This window comes from Chiloscyllium plagiosum, unplaced genomic scaffold, assembly GCF_037043375.1.
Source record: "Chiloscyllium plagiosum isolate Xiang-an unplaced genomic scaffold, Cpla_swu_hap1 HiC_scaffold_39, whole genome shotgun sequence".
In the NCBI taxonomy this organism is placed as follows: Eukaryota; Metazoa; Chordata; class Chondrichthyes; order Orectolobiformes; family Hemiscylliidae; genus Chiloscyllium; species Chiloscyllium plagiosum.
Window position 1 is genome coordinate 16,238,599 of NW_028270177.1, and position 26,354 is coordinate 16,264,952.

Below are 26,354 nucleotides of genomic sequence, written 5' to 3' on the forward strand. Positions count from 1 at the left end.
AGGTTTTCCAATCTATGATTACCGATATCAACAACATGGGTAAACCAAAAAAGATAACCTGGACATGACACCATTCTCCTAATCATGTACCAATTTTTCACCAAAATTGCATTGGATGAACTGAAGAATACCTGTGGAAATTCACTTACAGAATACTTGACTCCATGTATCTGTTAACATTCAGCCAAATGAGGTATATAGCCAACTCCACAAATGCAAACCCACTCTATTTTCCACTCTGAAATAGTTTATATATTTTTGCTTTGACAACCTCTTAATTTCAAATTGAACCCAACTTCTCTGAAGGATATATAAGAAACAACAGAGGCAACCAATGACATACTGATACAGTGTGAAAAACAATGTTCCCATCTTGACTGAGTTCAGGATCAAGCCTCAGTACTTCATTCATTTTGCAGGCTGAATGAATCTGGCAGAATTGCACTGAGATAGCAAATTGCATCACTTGTCCATTTGTGATGAATACAGCTTTTCCAAGCACACTTTTTTGACGGTAGAGTAGAAACAAAGAGAAAAGGAAATCCATTACTCAACAAAAATTAAACAAATAAAAGTGGGCGGCACGGTGGTCAGCACTGCTGCCCCACAGCGCCAGGGACCCAGGTTCAATTCCTGCCTCAGGCGACTGACCGTGTGGAGTTTGCACATTCTCCCCGTGTCTGCGTGGGTTTCCTCCGGGTGCTCCGGTTTCCTCCCACAGTCCAAAAATGTACAGGTTAGGTGAATTGGCATGCTAAATTGCCCGTAGAGTTAGGTGAAGGGGTAAATGTAGGGGAATGGGTCTGGGTGGGTTGCGCTTCGGCGGGTCGGTGTGGACTTGTTGGGCCAAAGGGCCTGTTTCCACACTAAGTAATCTAATCTAAAAAAAGAAGTACCCATGAAAAATTTAAAATGAGGGTGCAATTTAAGTTAAAAAATGAACACAAATCTTCACAAGGCCTGCCTTGACAAGAAATTTGCCTCTAAGCTTCACGGCTCAACAGCAGCATTATACCTCATGGCTTTTTTCTCCATTCACAGTAGGTGTTGGTGGCTAGGCCAATGTCTATTGTCCACCCTGTCCTGAAGCTCAGCATTTAGAAACTAGTTTATCAGTTGAAATTTCCCTTAGGTGGTTTACAAAACAAAATCAGTTCTCCAAAGAGCTGAGAGGACTACTAAAGGTTTATCATTCAGCCTGTTCATTAGAAGGGTTTGGCAAGCCGAACAGGAGTGATGCATAACTGTTTAAGTTTCAAAGGTCTGCCACCACAGGAAAGCCATGATGTGGAGGTGCTGGTGTTGAACTGGGGTGAACAAAGATAAAAATCACATAATACCAGGTTATAGTTCAACAGGTTTATTTGCGAGTACAAGGCTTCGGTGCATTGCTCTTTCGTCAGTAGCCAGCTACCTGACAAAGGAGCAGCGCTCCAAAAGCTAGTGCTTCCGAATAAACCTGTTGGACTATAAACTGGTGTAGTGTGACTTTTAACTTTGTCCACTACAGGAAAGCATATGACAGGGAAAGAACATTGTCTTTTTCTCCTCAGCAATGGTTTCCTTTTGTGGTTTTAATGAAATATTTTTCCATTTCGAAACATTACTTAAATGTAAGCTGTTTAGAATAGCCTGGGTATTTATCCAAGCTTGAAAGCAAGTACCCTGGTGAATATTTTGTTCAGGATAGGACTGAGAACCTTATGCATAGCTGGACACAAGTAAACAAACACTCCAGTACCTTGAGCATACACCAGTCCTCTCAATGCATGACATCATTCATCATTTGTAATGTTTTTTGTATCCTATTCCACTTCAAAAGAACATGGGGAAGTGAAATAACTCCACAGATGCCAGTATCCTACCGCCAAGTCATTCTTTATTTACCCATGGGAAGTCCTTCACACAGGTCCAGCTCCCTCAGAATGTCAGAATCTCTCACTTTTTTTTCTTTTTTTTTTCCTGCAGTAATGCTTATTTTTTCCCCAGCACCCATGTTGTGTGTGTGCAGGTGAGAGACACAGTGAGAGACACAAGGTGCACGAATCTTTATTCAACTTCCACCACCAGGAAGATAGGAAAACGCCCTGACGTTTCTCTTTTATTCTGCCAGCCAATGTTCCCTGATTGGACCAGATTAACAGTCCCAATCAGGGAACTCACAGTCGATAAGATCCACCTGGCTGACGTCATTACAATCCCTACATCAACGCCTCCTTGAGTCAGAGGAGTTCTTGTAGCCTCTCCTGGGGCATTTTAACACTGGGTCAGGCTCCTATGATTCTGCATTGGATTCGGGCAGCTTGCAATAAGCAGGAGCTCGCCTCTTGCGCCTGAAATATTTTAGGAAAAATTCACTCTTCTTCTGGTGGCATAAGTGTTGATGTGGTGAGATCTGCCACACCTAAGATTCGTACGTCTCTTCAAAGCTTGATGGAGCTTTACCAAATGTTGAGGAGCAGGGTACGTTTTGCTCCTACATGGTTTGCAAGTGTGTGGCCAGGTTGTGTGAACCTTTCATAATAATTCACCAGCCAAAGAAAAGACCTAAGCTCCGGCACAGCCATGGGAGTCAGGCAACTTCAGATCGTCCTCACTTTATTTTCCAAAGGGTGTAACCGGTTTTGTTGATTCTGTAGCTGAAGTAAGTCACTTAGGGTGCCTGAAACACACATTTTTTCCTTCTTAGCCATGTGCCCACATTTGCACAAGCTAAGTGGTCCTTATTGGTCTGCCCTATTATTAGCATGTCATCTAGATAAATGACAACCCGACATTGTAAAATGTCTTCCATTGTCCACTAAGAAATTGCACAGGCTAACGATATCCCAAATGACAGTCTTGCATATTGGCACAAGTCATTATGGTATCAAACTTCTGGGAATCCTTATCTAACCGCAATTGCAAGTACACCTTTGTGAAGGACAGCCCTCTGCCAGCTTTGCATATAAATCCTCTATCTAAGGGATGGGTATATATCTACCTGCAAAAAGCAGCTTACTGTTTGTTAAAAATCTCTACAAAGGTCAACCGACCCATGGGCTTCATAATCGGTATGATGGTTTGCCCATTCCGCAAGCTGGACTGGTTTGATGATTCCTTAGTTTTCCAGCCTTTGATTTCTGCCTCTACTTTTACCCTGACAGCAAGTGGCACTGGGTAGGCCTTGCAGAATCGTGGAATTGCTCCCTCATCAACATGCAAGGTGACCACAGCTCCGTTCATAGTCCCTAAACCTTCTTGAAAGACATCAAGGTATTTATAGTTAGGACTTCACTCAGACAGCCATTTTCTAATAAAAAACTGTAGGGCGAATCTTGGTGAATCTCTCTCAATTAACTTTGCCTCTTTGAGCTTTGGCCCAAGCCTTTGACCTGAACCAGCTGTTTCTCATAAGAGACCAGAACCGAAGTCATACCTTAACCTGCAAATTTCTGTGATATAGGTTCTTAGTCCAGCTGAAGTATTGCACAAATTTAAGGGTTGCAATCCAGCATGAATTTTGTTAACTCTGTTCTGCAATCACTGAAACAGCTGCACCAGTATTAACCTCTATTAGAAACTGATTACCATTTACCCAGACACATTAAATGGCTCTGATTTGGATGTTGTTAAGCAATTTAACTGTTTCAAACCAAACGTAGGTGGACTTTTCAGAATGTGCACTCTCTTGGATACTGGCCTTTCAGTTGTCTTACTCAATTTAGGTTCAGTGGGACTTCTATGCTGTCTTGAGTCCACATATCAACAGCAACTACAATGGCTTGCCAGCTTGGATCCTGAAGAAAATTTTAACTATTTGGCTAAGGCTTAACTTTGTTTTGGAGTTTTGTTGTGGGCTGACCCAGAGTCCCTCTGCTCAGAATATGTCCAGAATGTGGCTATGCAAACGGTGTTCTCTAAGCTCAATCGGACTGGTGAGGGCATCCACTTCCAACTGAATACCCTGCAATTCATATGCTCCATTTTCTGCATGTTCCAATGATAAAGCCAGTTGTAGTGGCTGTTTGAAGTCCAGCTGAGCTTCAGCACGTAGGCACATTGGCATGGTTACATCATTAATCCCACATACCAAATGGTCTCTTAATATCTCATCAAGGGTTAAACAAACCTCTGCCAGTCATCTTAACCTAGTCAAAAATCCCAATACAGATGCTCCTAAATCTCAAATTACCAAGTAAAAGCGATAGCATCACAGAAATACATGTGGCTTGGGATTGTAATATTCCTTAACTAAAGCTGTAAATTCTTGAAAGGTTTTGCGTCTGGTGCCTCAAGGGAAGTTAGGCTCCTAATAGGGTTGGTTCTGCTAGAACACATGTTTCTTCAATGCGAATTTGCTTTAATGTGACTGAATAGTTTAGACCGTTATTTGTAGAATGCAAACTTTCCTTACTTGTGTTGGCTATACAGAGATTCCGGCCCTATTAGTTTAAATGGCACGGCTATTGCACAATTTTCTTATAACATGAGACCACATGAGAACAGAACTATCGCTTTAGATCAGAATCGACTAACTGAAAAAGCTGTGGGTTCACATGCTGTCAAGAGAATTATTCATTGCTTTTCATCTGTCCCAATGTCATTTGCCCGGAAAAACACATTCCTTCCACATACTGGGTCCAGTCTTTGACAACAGGATCAAACAAGTCAAGCCAAATAACGGCATTATGCCAGAAATGTTTACCCCAACTCAAAGATGACTGTTGCAAGTGAGTTTCTTGAAGAATGTGCTTTACTCTCGTCACCAATGAATAACTCCACAGAGGTCAGTATCCTGGCACCCAGCCACCCTTTATTTACATGTGGCAAGTCCTTGACACTGGTCCAGCTTCCTCAGAGACAGCTCTCAGAGTGTCAGAATGTCTGACACTCACCTATCGGTCAGGGCTTTCTGATTGTACCAGATTAACAACCCCAATCAAGGAATCCATATTCTATGATTTCCATCTGGCTGACCTTCTTACAATTGCTATAGAAGTGTACCAGAGGACCCAAAAAACAAAATGTCTTCAATTCTTAGACAGCTGGCAGCTCAACTGGCCATATGGTGTACAATTATGTAAATAAGCTAACTGTATTCTAGTTCTGTGATGGAGCTATTTCTTCTGAAAGAATTATTCACAAAAAACCTTCCTGGGTTTAGGAATCTGGAAAGATCAAATAAACGGATAGTTTCACTGGCTCAGAGTTTAGCAAGATGGCCCTTCCCATTCCAAAGCTTTAAAAAGGTGGTTCTCCAAAACCTGCAATAAAAAAAGACATCTGAAAGTCTTATTTCAGTTATTCTTTAGTGGGAATAGGCTAATTATAAAATAAGGAATGGTTCCTGAGTTAATTGACACAGTGAATCTCCTAATTCAAGTAAAACGTGACTTATCACATATCCAGGATTCTTTAGAGCTCTTGCTTGTGTTTCTTACAGTATGTTGACAACATGCACTGCTCACTGACATGGTTCTTACCAGATAAAGAGAATTTCTTAGCAAGTTAGCCAAGTGTTTTAAAGGCAGGCCAGAATATGCAGTGCATGAACAAATAACAGTATTCAAAGTGCATAGGGCAGTGGTTCATGCAACAACTTCACACATTTTGAGATGCAAGAAGAAAAGTAATCACGATATTTTCATTATGACTCCCTTAAAACTTAAAGACAGCATTTGTGCGTGCATAAAACAACTTTTGATAAAACAAAAAAATAACATGTTTGGAGAGAAACAGAGGAAAATTTTATCACCAGTTTACCAAAGAATCAGTCACAGAAAAACACAGTATTTGAAATGTGGCCATATAAAGCCACATAAGAAAGGATAAAGCCATCAAGTTAAACATTATGGTGTCAAAACTATGACTATTGAATGTACTCAATTGATTCTCCTGGTTACTTTTCCTAATTCTTCATGTTCGATGAGACAGATGAAACACTATAGAAGAAATAAAACATCTTTCAACATTTTCCCTTCTGTAGGAAACAGACAATACAATGTTTTTGACTATCAATATTTCAGCTAATTCCTAATTTCTATTCCCATATCCTGCTATTTTCACAAGATAACAAAGCATACCTTTAAATGTATCTGAATATCATCATCTGGAAAATGTGTATCCATAAGTACTTGAACCTCAGTGAGTTCAGTTATCTTGACAGGCAGGGGCAGATCTTCAGCTGGAGAGATTAGTGTTTCCAGCTCATGTGCGTGGGGTTGGGAAATACTGTGAGTTGAAGACGTTTTCCTTGCCCTGCGATAGTGAGCATATTCAGCAGTCAGGTGGATATCTGGGCCTGAGGAACCTTCACTGTTAACGAAAGGATATATATAAAGCTATTTATACTCATTTACTTCAGCATTAACCAAATAACTGCTGGAAGATTACTTATAATCTTTTCACACAGAACTGCCTTTTCTTCCCTGATGTGACTTTGGCTGTAACTAAATAAAATTAATTGCCATATTAAATGGTTACTGCATGCAGATCAGGTGGGAAATTTATTTTAAAAATGGGAGTGGGGGAAATCCACTTAGTAGGTAACTCTTCTAAGTTTCTCATGTTTGCTCTTGAACTAGCATAGGAAGAGATCTAAGAACATGCACTTCTCTAACGATAATAATATACAAGCTGACAAAACCAGAGGCAGATGATGGGAAGAAAGAAAACTTCATTCAGAATAACTTTTAGGAATGCACTTCAGAGGAAAGGAAATTAAATTCCAAGAATTTTTAAAAATTTTGCTCACTGGTTCAGTTGTGCAGTGTGTTATAACAACGGTTTTCATCTCTGGAACTTGAATCAGAGTAATGGATTAAAATTCTCTGGCATCTCATAAATCCAGTGAAATTTGTCTCAATAGTCTTAACTCAGTGCCAAGTGAATGCTGCTTCACAGCTATTCACAATTAAATTGGTGCTTCCATTCAGATTCCACAAGAATGAGATATGCAATAGACTTGCTGTTCTGTGATTGGGCACAAGCTAAATCAGAAAGGAAGGAAGTAGAGGTATATCGTTTATCTACTACTTGCAGAAAAATCATAAATGTGTTCTTCATATTGTATTTGTGTTCATACTGTACTACAAAGGCAAAATAAAGGAAGCCTTTTCCAATAGAGCAGTTAATAGATGCATTTATACTTAATTTGTGTGCTTGATACTGATTTGCAAGCAAAACACCCATGAACTGTTCTTTTACATTCCATTCTTTAACATTCACTGGTATCGTATGTCTTGACAAGCACGTACAACGACTTCAAATAAAAATGGAAAAAATTATTTCACATATTTCAGTGCAAAAATGTTGTTAATGTTTTCCAATACTAAATATTGATCTGTGGTATCATAATTGTGGAAGCTGTCAGTGCACAGATGTTCTGTTGTTAAATTAAACTTGGGGTAATATCCCAAATTATTTAATGCACATTAGCACAGTGCTAATCCATCAGTGAAATTGTTAACTAATACACACCAACAACACCTGAACATCTTATTGCAGATTAATCAATTCAAAATGAGTAATAACACAAATACATTATGCTACACTTGGCTCTTTACCTCCGCTTGCTGTTGCAGAAACTGGCACAGATGCAGAAGAGAATGCAAAGGAGTCCGAGACAAACACCCACAATGATGCCTGTCACTGAATGTACATCAAGAAGGTCATGCAGCCCTGATATCAAAAGACCAGTCAGAAAATTCTGTTAAGTATTTCAGTGATTATAAAATTGAAGGTGTACACCATCACTCCAGTGATATAACAATCATTAACTTAATTCAAGTACTCACCACAGTTTCAAAGCACAGATCTTTATTTAACTCCATGAAAGGAGCCTTGTTAGGTTGAATATTCTTAAACACTTCACAAAAGTTTCATATTTTGTAGAAATGCAAACACTTCACCACTTTAGATAACAGATTAATGGCCTCCAGTTTCAATTTGTTGAATGTTACATCATTCGTTCTGTATCATTGGGCAGCAATTTAACACTAGTAGCGAATGAAGCCCTAAGCAATCGCACTGAGATGTTTCAGCAGTCAAAGGATAGCATAAGCATTAATAATGTTGATCAGTATAGCTCGCATTCCACGACAATACATACCAACATCTCTGATAAGGGTAATTTATTTGTAACATTTGCTGAAAGGATATGTTTGGGATTTCCTATTCCTGATAGCTGAGAGATGGGCTGATTTACACCCAATACCCTAACCCCATCTTAACACGATAACTTCTTGGGTCAGAGGTCATTGTGTGTGTGGGATACTGTTGGTGACGTCTATGTGGGTCTACCACTGCAACTGTGTAGAATTTTGCTGTGCAGCACTAAGTGAGCCAAGAAGACACTTAAAAAGGTAGCAGTTTAAGGCCTAAGCAAAGACCCAAGCCACCCGCAGCCAAGAGAACAGGATAAAATGACCTCACTATCACTATCCCAAAAGAAGAATGATGATAAGAGGGGTGAATCAGACTGAATACTTGCTCACCAAACTGAGATGTGATAGATGTCCACATATTGTGCCCCAGCAAGGAGTCATATCTTGTGGGAGAACAAGGCAGAGGATTTTCATAAGAAAAACAAAAACATTGAAGCATGCCTTCACAAAACATTGGGTTTGATCATGTCAATAACAGAAATCTGGTTGATGCATTACAAAAAAGTAATTTATGAACTGCGCTTGGGAATTGAACTTTATTGCACACTATGATCCTGACACAGAAGCTGCACAGCACCTTAAACAGCCAACATGACAGACTTTTTCCTTGACTTAAAAGCAGACAATGCTTGATATTGCAGGCAGTTGTGGCTTGGCAGTGTTTTAATACACTACACTTATGATTGGAATTTATCTAATTTGAATTTTCTTTGGCTTATTACTACTATTCACTACTCTACACGTGTTTTGCAACACATATCTAATCATTGTGAATGCTCAAGACAAAGATGGATAGATTTCTAAATACTAATGACATTAAAGAATATGAGAATAACAAGGGAAAATGGCATTGACGTAGATAATTTAGCCATGATCTAAAATGCTGGAGCAGGTTCGAGGCGCTGAGAAACCTACTTGTGTGTTCCGATATCCAAATTATCCAAAACTAAAGTACTGTCAAAACGTACCTAATATTCCTTCAGACAGAGTTTGCACATCTTTTGCTGTAGAGTATGGTCCTGTTCCGACAACTGTCTTTGCACCCATCTTGAAGAAGTAGCGAGTGTCACTCTCTAGTCCCTGTACATCAGTACTGAATATGTGTCCTAAACATAACAAAATGATGAATGAAGACATGTACAACATAATAGTTATTATCAACCTAACCCAAATGTTCCCTTGAGACATTCCTAAGACATGGCACTGCTTCACTGAGCCAACACTTACTATTGATAGAGATCTATAAAGTTGATCTTTCTTCATCACATGGTCTTACTTTGAACTTGAAAGTTCATAATCCCTTCCATTGATGCAACTCCTTTTTTTTTCCCCAAAAAGATCAATTAGCATCTATGTTGCAAAGTCTTGGACTACAATTACACCATGTAAGACTGCATTTCACTCAGTTTTGGTGAAAAGCAGAGTCCAACCTGATAACAGGATAATGCAGATTGGACTTTGAAAATGTGCGTCTTGCTGCAGTTCAGAGTGTTTTAGCTTTACACCATCACTAATCTTATGAATGAACGTATCGTAAGCTGGACAACCAAATGGCTATGTCCCAAATTCATTGACAGGAGACTCAAATTAATAAAAGTTGACTTGAGATTACAAGATTTAATCTAATTTTTGAGTTACTACAGAAACAAGAAATAACAGACAATGACCACAATTTTACATTGATTAAGAGTGGATACAATTTACCCACAGTCGAAAAGTGTGGTGCTGGAAAAGCATAGCAGGTCAGGCAGCATCCGAGCAGCAAGAGAATCAACGTTTCAGATGAAGGGCTTATGCCCAAAACATTGATTTCACTGCTCCTCAGATACTGCCTGACCTGCTGTGCTTTTACAGTAGCACACTTTTTGACTCTGACCTCCAGCATCTGCAGTCCTCATTTTCTCCCATTTGCCCATAGTCATAAATCTCTTTACAAAGCTATGTTACTGAAAGTTACTCTTCAAACTCATTCCTAGGCACCCAGGGTTAAGTTGACTATCAGCTGGTTTGCGATACAGAATGACACAGGTTCAATTCTCATATTGGTAGAGATCACCATGAAGATCCACCTCCTCAGTTTTGCCCTTCACCTGAAGCATGGTGACCACTAGTCATCCTCTTTCTCTAATGAGAGAGTAGCTCAATGGTCCTCTGGCACTATGGCAATATCACTTCTACATAATTTGAAGTAGAGTTAAAGAGTTTTATCACTGTCCTGATTTACATTCATCCCTCAGTTAACACGAGGAATGCAGATTATTTGGTTTTTTTTTCTTACCTGGTTTGCTATCTCTAATTTGACAGTCACATTTGGCTACACTCCAAAACGAATTCATTAGCTGTCTTTTTTTTGAGGATGTCTTGAAGAGATAAATGATATTACATCATTTCATATCCTTCTCTAAAGAAAAGAAGCTCTCAAATAGTTTAGCCTTGATATCAGGAATGATTTGGTCATCAGTTAACACAACGTATTCTACCTGCAACCACAAAGATACAAGGTAACCTCTCCCCTAACCTGAGGCAGGGTGACCTTCAGGTTAAGCCAGTTGTCTCTGTCTAATGAAAGTGCAGTCCTTTGATCTTGTACATCTACAGTGATATATTCAATATATATATATATATATTTAAAGGTAAATATTTAAATTATCTTCAATTAGCTTTGACTTGATCAGATTTGAATGATTTGAGACATAGTCCAACATAGAGAAATGTGTATGTAAATTAGTTAACTTTAAACACAAAATTGATCGAATTGTAATTGGTATCGAATGAGCTGGGTATGTTTAATCAACTATGATCTCAATATTTTTATAGGTTCTTCACCTTGCAATTGCATAATAATAACTAGATCAAATTTTATAACCACTCCTAGATCTCAACGCTATGGCATTTATCTTGTGTGGCACATTCAGATAATAGAACATTAGCATTTACTGGAGATAAAAAAGTTTTTTTTTTCAATTTAAAATCATTTTTGACAACCTTTCCCAATAATCACCTTCCTTGGATAGTGAATTCCACAAGTCATCAGGTTGTGTGTAGTTTGCATTATACAAAATAACGTATTCAACTATAATGCCATTTGGTTCAGTTGGAGGCAGCCATCGAACTCTGACTGAATAGGCATTAAGTGGATTCAACTTCATGTCTGATGGAGGAGTTGAAGGTTCTGAAAAGAAGAAGAACTGTTAAGAAACTAATACGCACTTAGATATGTTACTGAAAGAAAAGTTTAAGAATTCACATTAATTGTCTTGACTCTGCTCATTATCCGATTATTAGTCAAGACAAAGTGAATGAAAAGCAGTTTGATAGTACATCCATTTTAATATTAAAAGATAGTGTCAACACATGCTTCCAGAAGTTAGAGAAACAGAATAAGTATTTTCATTTGAGCTGAGCCAGTTTACTTGACACCACTAAGTTACCCTGATTTACCTTGTTATTTCTAGCAGCCAGCTGTGAAAAAGCACACAGTTTAGAGGTAGGTTACCTTACCAGAATAATAACTATCAGAACAGAGACTGTGATGGGCCTGAAGTGATGACATGGAGTGTAAAACAAAAATCCTTTTTGAAAAGAACGTGCTTTGAAATTTTAAATTTCTTATCTTCAAGTCAAAAAGGAGCCTGCTAGAGACCTCATGTGAAATCTACCAGCAGGACATAAATATGTACAGATATATTCAATGTTTCTGACTTCAAACAGGTGACAAGTTGTTTTCTGGTCCAAACACCCTTTAGATGACACAAGATTTGTGATTACTTATTATAGGAAACTTTCCTTAGATTCAATAAACATATTATTAAAAATAAACCTTCAATTGAGTTACTCTGATTTAAAACATTCCTTGGGATTCACTCAACTGGAAGATATATCTTGTTAAGTTGCAAATATATTGCATGCACAATATTATTGAAAAATGCAAGGCACAAGCGTATTTCTCCTAAAAAATGAGCAGAAATCCACACAATACTTTTACTGAGAAAAAACGCAAGATTTTATTGAAACACTATTCAATGCTTTTTCCTTCATTATCTGCATCTAAGATTTTATGGGAGCTTTGAAGGTGCTTCTCCAGCAGCACTTTCCAAACCCACGACTTCTATCAATTAGAAGGACAGTGGCTGCAGATATCCTAAGCTTAACACTAATACCAGCAGATACAAGATATCCCCCTCAAGCTGCGAAACATCCTGACCTCGAACTAAATTGCCATTCCTTCATTGTTGTTGGTCAAAGTCCTGGGCATTCCCTTCCTAATAGCACTGCAGGTATTCCTACTTCCCAAACACTGTAGCATCTCATTTTCTCCACAACAATTAGGGATGAGCAATAAATGCAGGCACACACAATGATGCTCATATCCCATGAATAAATAGAAATACAGAGTCTAGATTTAGCACAAATATGTTATTAGAGATATGCTCATGTAAACTTGGAAACATAATGTTCTGACCATCTAAAATGCCATTTAAAATCCCAGCCAGTCAATAACCAGCAGGAAAAACTGCAAAGTCATGTGCAAAAAAGTGAAATGCATGCAACTAATTTAAACCAGTGTGGACCAGAATACAGGCAATTATGATATATTATAAACTGTGACTTGAAATGGAAAATAAGTCCTACTTGATTTCAGCCCCAATCAAATTTATTTATGGATTTAGGATGGATGTTGTAAGTTTTCAGCAAAGCTGTCCAGAGTTTAAATTCAACATTAAAAAAGACGTGGAGCTTCTCTTCCATTCACTGGCCAGTCCTCATGCCAAATGCCAAGTGCAATAAATATCCATATAAATACCTGATGTCAGGATTTCTGCGGTACATCTCTGAAGGATTTAATAGGCACATATTACAAAGGTTTTCTGGCCAATTTATTGACAGATATACCGCACATTAGGCTACTTACTAAGATAAGAGGTCAGAGTTTTGGTAGCAACATGATAGTATGATTAGAGGCTAATTAAGAGAAGGCAGAGTTGGAATTGGGCGGGGGGGGCCTTTTCAGGATAATAGCGTGTAACTAGCAGTGTGCTACAGGACCACAATTATAAATAACACATACTAATGACTTGGATGAGGAAAGTCTATATACTACCATCAAATTTACAAATAACACAATAATAGGCAGGAGGGCAAGTCATGAAGATGAAACAAAGAGGTTGCAGAAGGGTATATAAGCTAATGGGCAAAAACTTGGCAGATGCAACTTGATGTGGGGGAATGTGTAGTTATGCACTTTTGCAGGTAGAATACAGGAACTGAATATTATTTTAATTTAGAAAGTTCACAAAAGGCTATGGAACAGAGGGACTTGCGAGTCCTTATTTATGAATCACAAAAAAAAACTAGCATCAAGTTCAGCAGGTAATAGGGAAAGCAAATGAGGTGTTAGCCTTTACTTCAAAGGGAATGGAGTATAGTACAAGAGTAGTGAAATATTGCTAAAACTACGCAAGGCATTAATCACACCACAGCTGGAAAACTGAACAGTTTTGGACCCGCTAGCTGTAGATTGGAAGGAACAAATTGCTTTTAGTGGAGTGATATGCTCTTCTTGTCAGATGTGGGAGTTTCAGGAGAGTTAAGAGTTAGCGAGGATTATACCTGCAATAAATGTTGATGGTTGTGAATCCTGACAGATCGAATGGATCAGTTGGAGCAACAATTAGAGGCAATGAGGAATTTACAAGAGATAGGCGATGTGATGGATGGCAGTTAAAAGGGAGAAAAGCCGCAGATACAGTCATGTAGACGGGTTAACTTCAAGGAAGGTAGGAGGTTAGTACAGGAACATTCTGTGGCTATCCCCATTTCAAACAAGTATGCTGTTTTGGAAAATGTAGGGGGAGGTGATGGACTTTCAGGGGAATGTAGCACGAACAACCAAGCTCCTGGTCTCAAGGCTGGCTCTAATGTAATGAGGAGTACATCAGGTTCCAAAAGACCAATTGTGTTATGAGACTCTCCAGTCAGGGGTACAGACAGATATTTCTGCTGCCAGCACGAAAAATCAAAATGGTGTGTTGCCTCCCTGATGCCAGGATCAAGGATGTCTCAGAGAGGGTGCAGAATATTCTCAAGGGGGAGGGGGACCAGCAGGAGGTCATTGTACACATTGGTATCAACGACATAGGAAAGGAAAAGGATGAGATTCTAAAGGGAGAATATAGAAAGTTAGGCAGAAATTTAAAAAGAGGTCCTTGAGGGTAGTAATATCTGGATTGTTCCTGGAGATAAGAGCCAGTGAGGATAGGAATAGGAGAATAGAGCAGATGAATGTGTGGTTGAAGAGCTAGTGTATGGAAGAAACAAACAGATTTTTGAATCATTGGAATCTCTTCTAGAGTAGATGTGACATGTACAATTAGGATGGATTGCACTTGAATTGGAAGGGACTAAGAGACTGGCAGGGAGATTTCCTACAGCTGCTCAGGAGGATTTAAAATAGTAAGGAGGGGGGTTGGGACCCAGGGTGATACTGAAGAAAGAGATCAATCTGAGACTGGTACAGTTGAGAAAAAAGCAAGTCAAACAGTTAAGGCAGGCAGGGACAAAGCAGAGAACAAGGTAGGACTGATAAATTAAATTAAACTGCAATTATTTCAATGCAAGAGGCCTAACAGGGAAGACAGATGAACTCAGGGCATGGTTAGGAACATGGGACTGGGATATCATAGCAATTACAGAAACATGGCTCAGGGATGGACAGGACTGGCAGCTTAATGTTCCAGATACAAATGCTATAGGAAGGACAGAAAGCCATGCGAGAGAGGAGGGGGATTGGCGTTTTTGATAAGGGATAGCATTACAGCAGTACTGAGGGAGGGTATTCTCAGAAATACATCCAGGGAAGTTATTTGGGTGGAACTGAGAAATAAGAAAGGGATGATCACCTTATTAGGATTGTATTATAGACCCCCTAATAGTCAGCAGGAAATTGAGAAATTTGGAAGGAGATCTCAGTTATCTGTAAGAATAATAGGGTGGTTATGGTCGGGGATTTTCCAAACACAGACTGGGACTTCCATAGTGTTAAGAGTTTAGATGGAGAGGAATTTGTTAACAGTGTACAAGAAAATTTTCTGAGTCAGGATATGGATGTACCTACTAGAGAAGATGCAAAACTTAACCTACTCTTGGGAAATAAGGCAGGGCAGGTGACTGAAGTGTCAGTGGGGGCACACTTTGGGGCCACTGACCATAATTCTATTAGTTTTAAAACAGTGATGGAAAATGATAGACCAGATCTAACAGGTGAAGTTCTAAACTGGAGGAAGTTCAATTTTGATGGTATTAGGCAAGAACTTTCAAAAGCTACTGGGCGCCAACGTTTGCAGGTAAAGGGACAGTTGGAAAATGAGAAGCCTCCAGAAGTGAGATAATGAGGGTCCAGAGACAGTATACTCCTGTTGGGGTGAAACAAAAGGCTGGTATGTGCAGGGAGGGTGGTACGGGTATGGAATGAGCTGCCAGAGGATGTGGTGGAGGCTGGTACAATTGCAACATTTAAGAGGCATTCGGATGGGTATATGAAAAGGAAGGGTTTGGAGGGATATGGGCAGGTGGGACTAGATTGGGTTGGGATATCTGGTAGGCATGGACAGGTTGGACCGAAGGGTCTGCTTCCATTCTGTACATCTCTACGACTCTAAATCAAGGGTTTGGTTAAGAAAAAGAAGGAAGCATATGTCAGGTATAGACAGGATAGATTGAGTGAATCCTTAGAAGAGTATGAAGGCAGTGGGAGTATACTTAAGAGTGAAATAAAGAGGGCCAAAAGGGGACATGAGATAGCTTTGGCAAATAGGTTTAAGGAGAATCCAAAGGATCTTTACAAATACATTAACGACAAAAGGGTAACTAGGGAGCGAATAGGGTCCCTCAAAGATCAGCCACAGGACAAGGAGGAGATATGAAATGAGTATTTTGCATCAGTGTTTACTGTGGAGAAGGACATGGAAGACATAGAATGTGAGGAAATAGATGGTGACATCTTGAAAAATATCCATACTACAGAGGAGGAAGGTGGATAAATCCCCAGGACCTGATCAGTGGGAAGCTAGGGAAGTGATTGCTGGGCCTCTTGCTGAGATATCTGTATCATTGATAGTCACAGGTGAGGTGCCAGAAGACTGGAGGTTGGCTAATGCGGTACCATTATTTAAGAAAGGTGATAAGGACAAGGCAGGGAACTACAGACCAATAAGCCTGACTTTAGTGGCGGGCAAGTTATTGGAGGGAACCCTAAGGGACAGGATTTACACGTATTTGGAAAGGCAAGGACCGATTAGGGATAGACAACATGGCTTTGTGCGTGGGAAACCATGTTTCACGATTGAGCTTTTTGAAGAACGAACGAAGAGGATCGATGAGGGCAAAGCGATGGACGTGATCTATGTGGACTTCAGTAAGGCGTTCGAAAAGGTGCCCCATGGGAGATTGGTTAGCAAGGTTAGATCTCACAGAATACAGGGAGAACTAGCCATTTGGATACAGAACTGGCTCAAAGGTAGAAGAGGATGCTGGTGGAGGTTTGGTTTTCAGACTGGAGGCCTGTGACCAGTGGAGTGCCACAAGGATTGGTGCTGGGTCCACTGCTTTTGGTCATTTATAAAAATGATTTTGATATGAACATAGGAGGTATAGTTAGTAAGTTTGCAGATAACACCAAAATTGGAAATGTAGTGGACAGCGAAGGTTAACTCAGATTACAATGGGCTGAGAAGTGGCAGTTGGCATTTAATTCCGATAAATGCAAAGTACTGCATTTTGAGGAAGCAAATCTTAGCAGGACTTAAACAGGAATGATAAGGTCCGAGGGAGTGTTGCTGAATAATGAGACCTTGGAGTGCAGGTTCATAGCTCCTTGAAAGTAGAGTCGCAGATAGATAGGATAGTGAAGGAGGCATTTGGTATGCTTTCCTTTATTGGTCAGAGTATTGAGTACAGGAATTGGGAAGAAGGGCTCATGCCCGAAACATTGATTCTCCTGCTCCTTGGGTGCTCCCTGACCTGCTGCACTTTTCCAGCAACACATTTTCAGCTCTGATCTCCAGCATCTGCAATCCTCACTTTCTCCTACAGGAATTGGGAAGTCATGTTGCGGCTGTATAGGACTTTGGTTAGGCCACTTCTGGAATATTGTGTGCAATTCTGGTCTCCTTCCTATCCGAAGGATGTTGTGAAACTTGAAAGGGTTCAGAAAAGATATACAAGGATGTTGCCAGGGTTGAAGGATTTGAGCTATAGGGAGAAGGTGAGAGAGTCCAGAACTAGAGGAGATAGGTTTAGGGTGAATGGGAAAGATATAAAAGGGACCCCAGGGGCAACGTTTTCACACAGAGGGTGGTGTACGTATAGAATGAGCTGCCAGAGGAAGTGGTGGAGGCTGGTAATATTGCAACATTTAAAAGGCATCTGGATGGGTATATGAATAGGAAGGGTTTGGAGGAATATGGGCCAAGTGCTGGCAAATGGGACTAGATTAAGTTGGGATATCTGGTTGGCATGGACAAGTTGGATCAAAGGGTCTGTTTCCATGCTGTACATCTCTATGACTCTATGAAAGATATAATGGCATTGGAGGGGGTTCACTAAGCTGGTACCAGGTACAGAGGGCTGCCTTATGAGGAGAGGTTGAATAAATTGGGCTGTATTCATTGAAATATATAAGAATTTGAGGTAGCCTTATCGAAACTCTGAAGATTCTTAGGGGACTTGACAGGGTAGGTCCAGAAAAGTTGTTTCCTCTTGTGGCAGAATCTTGGACCAAAGGGCATAATCTTAGAACAAGGGGGTTGTGCATTTCAGACAGAGATGAAGAGGAATTTTATAAGGCTGTGAATCTGTGGACTTCATTATGGTAGAGGGCTGTCAAGGCTGGGTCATTAGGCATTTCAAGGCTGAGGCACTGATTTGTAATCAACAAGGGAATCATGGGTTTAGGAAAGGGTTATACGTTGGGCAATTAGCCTGGCATGTGTTTGTCACAGTGAAAGAACTTTACAAGGGATTGAATCCCGCAACTCTGTCAGGCTGCATTAATATCATTACTGTACTACAGCTTGATGAAAGTCTCCATGTACAAAGTTAAAAACACGCAACACCAGGTTATAGTCCAACAGATTTAATTGGAAGCACTAGCTTTCGGAGCACTGCTCCTTCATCAGGTGGTTGTCAACTGTTGGACAATAACCTGGTGTGTGTATTTAACTTTAGACATAAGTGACAGTGTATGGAAAAGTCATGGAGCAGCTAGAACTCAAACTTCTCTTTTCTCTTTGAAGTTGAATTGGTTATGTGAAGTACTAGAAAGAGTGGTTGCCCTCAGCAATTCTGCCATATTATTATCGGCATTACAGCATGCCTGCAAGTGAATACAGGCATTCCATGGGAAAGCTCAGTGTGCTCTGTTCCAGAGAAAAAGTGGTGGACATAGAAATCAATGGAGAACCTGTGTAACTGCAGATGAAACTTGGAGAGAATAGTGAAGCATTTTTTGTTGAAGAAATACCAAATAAAAAGGAAGGCAGCTTCAAAGGGGTCTGGAGCAGCGGTGTCTTCAGAGGCAGCATTGCTACAGAGTTGGCCAGCCTTTCAGGTGGGGACCTTCACTCTGGCAGTTGGTGGAGCCTGGAGCAGGACTGTAGCGGCAGAGGAGGAAACGTTGCACTCTCTAAGTTATTTTTTATTTTAAGTTAAATAAGAACGGCACCAATGTATGGCGATGGTGTGAACATTTCACTGATTCAATGAAAAGGCAGGAAAGTAGAGTTGAGGACTATCAGATCAGCCATGATCTCACTGAATGGTACAGCAGACTCTGGATTAACTGTCTAATTCTGCTCCTACACCTTATGGTCATATTTTCTGCTTTCTCTTTCAGACTTGTGTACAATATTTACTGATCAATCAGATTCACAGTGGATCACTTCTCAGCTGACTTTTAGGAGGATGCCAACCTACAGAGGGATGTTGAGCAAGAGTCAATGACAGGGGACTAGACCTTCCTGCAGCACTCAGATGCAGGTGTCATTATCTCACTTTGGCAGAGACCATGCTGGTGGAGCCTTCTCTCCACGCCTGTCAATCAGACAACATTCAGTGATATCATGGTGAGATGTGACTGTCTAGCTAACTTATGCTGAAAGATTTTTCAGAAGCACTCCAGTCACAGCAGGTCACATCTTACATGGCACTACACAAAAATAAATTGGCAAAATGACCACAAATCAATATTGCCTGATTGGCTACATTCTTCAACATGACAGCATTTTTGAAATTCTGATTCAGTTCTCTAGACAAAAAAGCCCAGCAGGAACATAGCAAAATGATTGTCATGACCTTCTTTATCATAGCCTAGCTCTGCAATAGTCTTCAGCAGTTGTCTGAAAATTAGCTGTATTCACTTGCAGGCATGCTATAATGCCGATAATAATATGGCAGAATTGCTGAGGGCAACCACTCTTTCTAGTACTTCACATAACCAATTCAACTTCAAAGAGAAAAGAGAAATTTGAGTTCTAGCTGTTCCATGACTTTTCCATACACTGTCACTTATGTCTAAAGTTAAATACACACACCAGGTTATTGTACAACAGTTGACAACCACCTGATGAAGGAGCAGTGCTCTGAAAGCTAGTGCTTCCAAATAAATCTGTTGAACTATAACCTGGTGTTGCGTGTTTTTAACTTTGTACAGCCCAGTCCAACACTGGCATCTCCAAATCACTTATGTCTAAGGTTTCCTTTCTCTTTACTTTTTCTTGTATTTTTTTAAAATACATCCTTTCAATCTTGGGCAAGATTAATGGGTTGAGATGCCGTTTAAAGCTCTTTCTGAAAAGTTTTGTGAATCACCCCATCTGAGAACCTACCTGAATTGCCCCATGCCTTTAAACTAATTTTTTCTGCAAATCAGTATATATCAGAAAACTGAATGCTATTGGATGGGATTTGCACCAGCTCTTAACTTTTTAGGTCTGAACTAAACCTGAAGATGAAAACTGGCCTCAAACTCTCCACAGATTGGAATCAGTGAGTGTGCAACTTATCTTACATGAGGGCTTCTCAAACTGGGGGTTGCTACCAGCCGACAGTGAACAGCTGCAGGGAAGCTTTAAATCTTTAAACACTTCTCAAACTGTGGGTCATTGCCTAATTAACCCAACATTGAAGCCTGTCTTAGGAATTACCAATATAAACTCAGGAGCATTATTTGTAATTATAAAACACATAATTAATAATGTAAAAACATTGTACTCACTGTCAGACAAGGTCAGCCCCTCTATAATGCCACTGAAAGGCCCATCAACACCAATTCCATTGGACTGGACTGCAAATTCGTATCTGGTAAAGGGCTTCAGGCTAGTGATAAAAATCTCTTCTTCAGAGCTAGAAATAGCCAAAAAGATTGAATGCTGGAAAGGAATTTTAACATGCAAGTATTGATAGATACACAATGTAAAGTGTTTTTATTATTACACCTTTTACACTTTAGTTCAATTGGTATCACTCTCCCAAATTAAGTCAGAAGTATGGGAGTTCAAGTTCCATTCCAATACTTGAGCAAAAAACTGAGCTGACAGCTCCACTACAATAATGAGAGTGTGACATGCTATTGGAGGTACTTTCTTTCAGACAAGTAGATAGAACTCTTCTACCTTTCAGGTGAACACAAAAGGCCATATTTTGAAGAATAGGAGGGGAGTTATGCCCAATATTCTAGCCAATATTAATCCCTTAATCAACTTCCCAAAAGAAATTATTTAGTCATCACCACATTGTTGTGTGCAAAACTGCCCACTGAATTACCTACATTCCAATGTCGGCACTTCAAAATGCAGTTTCATCAATTACAAAACACTTTTATACAAAAGTGCTACTTACAGTTACTCCTGAATGGGATCCTTCAAGTGTGGTTCCATGGTCATTGCTGCTCAGGGTCTGTACTGGGGGAGAGGGCTCTTTATTCACTGGACCCAGAATCACCTGCTAGGACTGTCACTTCTGGTTGTACTGTGTTTGCTGCATAGTGGAAATTTTGTTTTGGGGGGGGTGGGGGGGGGAGAGGGAGAAGAGAGAGAGCGGGAAGGTGTCATGGCTTCCCCCCATTTTCTGGCTGTCAATACCTCTGCAATTAACTCAGGCTATCACTCAGTGGGCTATTCCTCTTGGCTAGCTGTGGCACTTTGATCTTCCACCTCATGACCAGCAGGTGTTAGACATGGCTAAGCTCAGATTACGATTTGTGGCTGGTACAGCAACACAGAGTGCTGAGCTTGGTATTGATCAGTGTCTTTAGGCCAACAGGTTCTGAATGGCTGGGGTCCTGTGGTCAGCTGAGAGGGGTGGCTGTATCATATTCAGGTGGACTCTGCAGGGTGTCAAAGTCATTAGGGAGAGTGCAGCATGGCTGAGGGCAGTCAGTCTGGGCCATGAAAGGTCAAGGTGCCCTGATGCAGACAGTGAGCAACAGTGCAGCACAGAGAAAAGTCTCAAATCAGAGTGGGAAAGGTTGTGCCAAAATGACAAATGCGGTTAGGTACAATAAAATGAATTTCATGACACTTAACATGATTCTCGATGCACGCTTGCTCACTCAGCTGGAAGGTTTGTTTTCAGACGCTTCGTCACCATACTAGGCAACATCAGTGAGCCTCCGGTGAAGCACTGGTGGTATGGTCCACTTTTTGTGTGTTTAGGTTTCCTTGAGTTGGTGATGTTATTTCCGGTGATGTCATTTCCTGTTCTTTTTCTCAGGAGGTGGTAAATGGGATCCAAGTCAATGTGTTAGTTCATAGAGTTCTGGTTGGAATGCCATGCTTCTTGGAATTCTCGTGCAGGTCTCAGTTTGGCTTGTCCTAGGATGGATGTGGTGTCCTTCCTCATCTGTATGAGAAGATACTAGTGAGAGTGGTTAGTTGATGTTCATTTATTGTGGTGGCTAGTTTGCTGCTTGTTTGTTCAATGTAGTATTTGTTACAGTTCTTGCAAGGTATTTTGTAAATGACATTAGTTTTGCTTGTTGTCGATATCGGGTGTTTTAAGCTCACTAGCTACTGTTTTAGTGTGTTGGTGGGTTTGTGGGCTACCATGACGCCAAGAGGTCTGAGTAGTCTGGCAGTCATTTCTGTGATGTCTTCGCTGTAGGGGAGAATGGCTCGGGTTTCTGGATGCGTTTTGTCTGCTTGTTTGAGTTTGTTGCTGTGAAATCAGTGGACTGTGTTCAATGGGTACCCATTCTTTTTGAATACACTGTATAGGTGATTTTCCTCTGTTCTTCATAGTTCGTCTGTGCTGCAGTGTGTGGTGGCTCGTTGAAATAATGTTCTTATGCAGCTTTATTTGTGGATGCTGGGATGATTGCTTCTGTAGTTCAGTATTTGATCTGTCTGTGTTGTTTTCCTGTAGATGCTGGTTTGAAGTTCCCCAGTGGCTGTTCGCTCTACTCTGACGTCTAGGAATGATGGTTTGTTGTTGTTTTCCTCCTTTTTAGTGAATTTTATGCCAGTAAGGGTATTGTTGATGGTTCTGAAGGTTTCCACTAATTTGTTTAATTTAGTGATGACAAAGGTGTCATCGATGTAGGGGACTCAAAGTTTGGGCTGGATGGTGGGCAGAGCTGCACCATCCAGCTGGTTGTTCGAGTCTCTGCACGACTGCCTCTGTTAAAACCCTGATATCGGAGATCCCATGTGTGTTCTGTCGGTTAGCCACAAAAAGACATGACCCACTCTCACTAGCATCTTTATATACAGATAAGGAAGGACACCACTTCGACTGAGACAACACATCCATCCTAGGACGAGCCAAACAGAGACACTCATGAGAATTCCTGGAAGCACGGCATTCCAACTAGAACTCTATCAACAAACACTTGGATCCCAATTACCACCCCCTGAGAAAATGAACTGGAAATGACATAACCACAGGAAATGACATCACAAACCGAAGGAAACGTGAACTCAAATAAAAAGCAGGCCATACCACCAATGCTTCACCAGAGGCTCACTGATAATGTTATCTAGTATTGCGACGAAACATCTGAAAATGAACTTTCCAACATCAGAGAACAAACTTACATCCAAAGTCTCAATCTGAACTACAAATCTTCCCAAACTCACTTAACAAGATTTCAGGCCCCAATAATTACTGACATTAAAGCAAAAGAATGGGGCAAAGTTAAATGAAGATTTCCTTACTATATGGGAGTGAAAATACTTCATTGATGCATACGAACAAAACAGAATAAAAAATTATTTTAAAAAAATACACATTTAACGCTTCCAAGCCTGTATTCTTTCTTTGCAGATGCCTTAAAATTTTAATACGGCTTGCTTTATATCATATCTACAGGAATTACAAATTTTCTTTGTTTAAAAATATATTTCACAAAATAATTTCAGTCTGGCAAGTACACTCTTGCTTTAGACATCAGAAAAGAGATTCTGCTTTGACAATTGTGCTCAGACTATCCTAATCGAGTTTGATATCTACTGTTAACCATTTCTCATCACAAGACAATGGTATCACACACATTAGCATAGATTTAACTTCTTATTTCACAGTGTTGAGATCTCAGCTGATGGTAATACTGGACAAGTCAGACCCCAGTTGGAATCTGGCTTGACTGATCATATGTTTTTGTCATTTCGTAATTTGGTTATCGTGATGACCACAGAACATAGATATATCACACAAAAGAGATGAATAAAGTTACATATAGAGAACAGTTAGAAAGATCTTAACACAACCATCAAAACAAAGCTTAACCTTGTTCCCAATACAATCCAATATAGAGACTCAGCTTTATCTTTGCTTAACTGGCTTTTCTCAGTTTTTTCACTTGAACTGTAGAGATAATTTTACAATTCCTTTGAGTCTGACAGCATGAACCACTCATGAATTTTATGGCCTAAGTTTCTCAGTGTTGTGGTTCTGTTCACCGAGCTGGAAGTTTTTGTTGCAAACGTTTCGTCCCCTGTCTAGGTGACATCCTCAGTGCTTGGGAGGGGACGAAACGTTTGCAACAAAAATTTCCAGCTCGGCGAACAGAACCACAACAACGAGCGACTGAGCTACAAATCTTCACCCAAACTTTAGGTTTCTCAGTTATAATAATTTTAAGATTACTATTAGAATTTCCTGGCTTGGAAGCTCTGTAGATTAGAAGCACAGGAGTTCATTGTAAATTTCAAAAACTAATTACAATGGAATAAAGATGAGGCATCTGTACATCTCTTGATATCACTGCACATGTAATGTGGTGACAACAGCAGCATACGCATAGACAAATCCTGAAGCTCTGTCTGACCAGCTATGTCACTGGCCATACTCTGAACACTGAAATGGCTGCTGATGCATGCAAAGAATATTTCTGTATTTCCTTTGGGGCCATTCATCTCTTTCCTCAGCTTGGGAGTAAGCCATCATGTAGGTGTGAATGACTCAATATCAACACCAGCTGAAGAGTACTGACATCATTTATTTTTTCCAGAATATTGGAACTGCAATCCATAAAGAAGAAAACGAGCTAGATGCTCAAACAACCATATACAAAGGCACATTCTTCAGCCATGTGGGAGTGCTCAACACTCAAAAATCAGTTTTACAGATTCCATGCCTTAGCAGGAATCAGGAGGAAACTCACAACACACCATCCAAAATTGTACTAAATGTCTACCAGAACGGATTTTTTTTCATACACAACTTTCTTTAAGTTCTATTAAAAGCAGACACATTACTTGAAAGGAGTCTGCTGCTTCTACAACAAACACCTGAGAATTTTAATCCTTAGCCAAATCTTCATGGATGCATCTCAGGCTTGTCCAATGTATAAGTTGGTAGACTCCTGTCTGCACCTCCAATTCCTCTCACCACACAAACTCAAATAATAGCTTCAACAAGACTATATTGATGTTGTTTTATATTATATAAATATCACTAGTCCTTTAATGATTCAACATTTGAAAGGAGAGAGAAACACGAAGTCTGTTGTATATTGTTTGTAAAGTTCTATATTAGAACTAGGAACTAAAGTTATGTTTCTTTTTCATTGGACACGGGCATCATCAACAAGGTCTACATTTGTTAGTCACCCCAGATGCTCTAGCACTGAGCTTCTTCCGAAACAATTCAGTAGGCAGTTAATAGTCATTTACTTAATAGTCAGCCTGGATTCAAAAATAAGTCAGACCAAATAAGAATGACAGATTTCCTACCCTAAAGGACTATAGTAAAGCATGTGTTTTTACGACAATTGATTAGTTTCAGAGTCACCATTACTGTGAATTGCATTGAATTCCAGTTTTATTAAATTCATATTCTACTGACTACTATGGTTGGATTTGAATTCCTGTCCCTACAGCATTAGCCTGGGTCTCTGGATTACGAGTCCGGTGACATTGCTACTATACCACCATCTCCCACTGTTGAGTATTTCAGCAGAGAATATTTTCACAGCTGCATCTGAAGTAGTATGTAATGCATAAGAGAACCAGTAGGAACTGATCTGCAGTTGTGAATACAGGTTTTTCTGTTGCAGACAGCTAGTGGAATTGAACTGATCAATTTTTGAAGGATATGAATACAGAGGGTGATTATTAAAACACAGAACCAGTATCAACATATCACTGCAAAAGTAGTAGGATATAATGCCTTTGAAGAAAATGGAGTTTATTCAACCAGAAAGGAGGATCATCATTCCATTTTAAAACTGGAACCACTCACACCAGCACCGGCAGGAGAAAAGTTTTCAGCAAGCTCAATGGCAGAAATAATTACTGGAATGTATAAACGATGTGTGGCTCTCAGAATTGAGGAAGACATGCCCACAAGCCCGTCGCTTAAAGCAACTTTGCAGAGAAATGTTTAGACTCACTAAATAGAACTTACAATTTTGGACATTGAAACAAAAGGGACCGTGAAGGTGAGAAGACCCTGAATGAAGTTACTAGCAAATAAAGCAGATTCAAAATGTTGATTGATAAGATTGAAAATTTGAAACCGCGAATTCAACGCTATTAGGCCTTGATACGCAAACCAAGTGTTGTAGCAGAGTCTCAAGCCCTGAAAGAGAAGGTAAATGCAGCTGCTCATAAGCCATTGACCACTCTGGACAAAGAGTTTGAAGCAAGTGGGCCAAATAGATGGGGTCAAAGTGGCTAACAGCAAGCTTTATCCAGAGGAATTTGAATCAGA

General features: G+C 40.0%; 1 protein-coding gene across 2 annotated transcripts in view; it reads right to left on the minus strand.

The window, feature by feature from the left end:
* igdcc4 (immunoglobulin superfamily, DCC subclass, member 4) overlaps positions 1 to 26,354 on the minus strand; it is a 160,121-nt gene that overhangs the window by 19,663 nt on the left and 114,104 nt on the right. For both annotated transcript variants that reach the window (XM_043677316.2, XM_043677318.2), the window contains 5 exons: positions 20,419 to 20,546; positions 11,149 to 11,319; positions 9,116 to 9,253; positions 7,548 to 7,662; positions 6,066 to 6,297 (listed from right to left, as the gene is read on the minus strand). In XM_043677316.2, the coding sequence (XP_043533251.2) occupies positions 6,066 to 6,297; positions 7,548 to 7,662; positions 9,116 to 9,253; positions 11,149 to 11,319; positions 20,419 to 20,546 (784 nt within the window). The remainder of the gene's footprint in view (positions 1 to 6,065; positions 6,298 to 7,547; positions 7,663 to 9,115; positions 9,254 to 11,148; positions 11,320 to 20,418; positions 20,547 to 26,354) is intronic.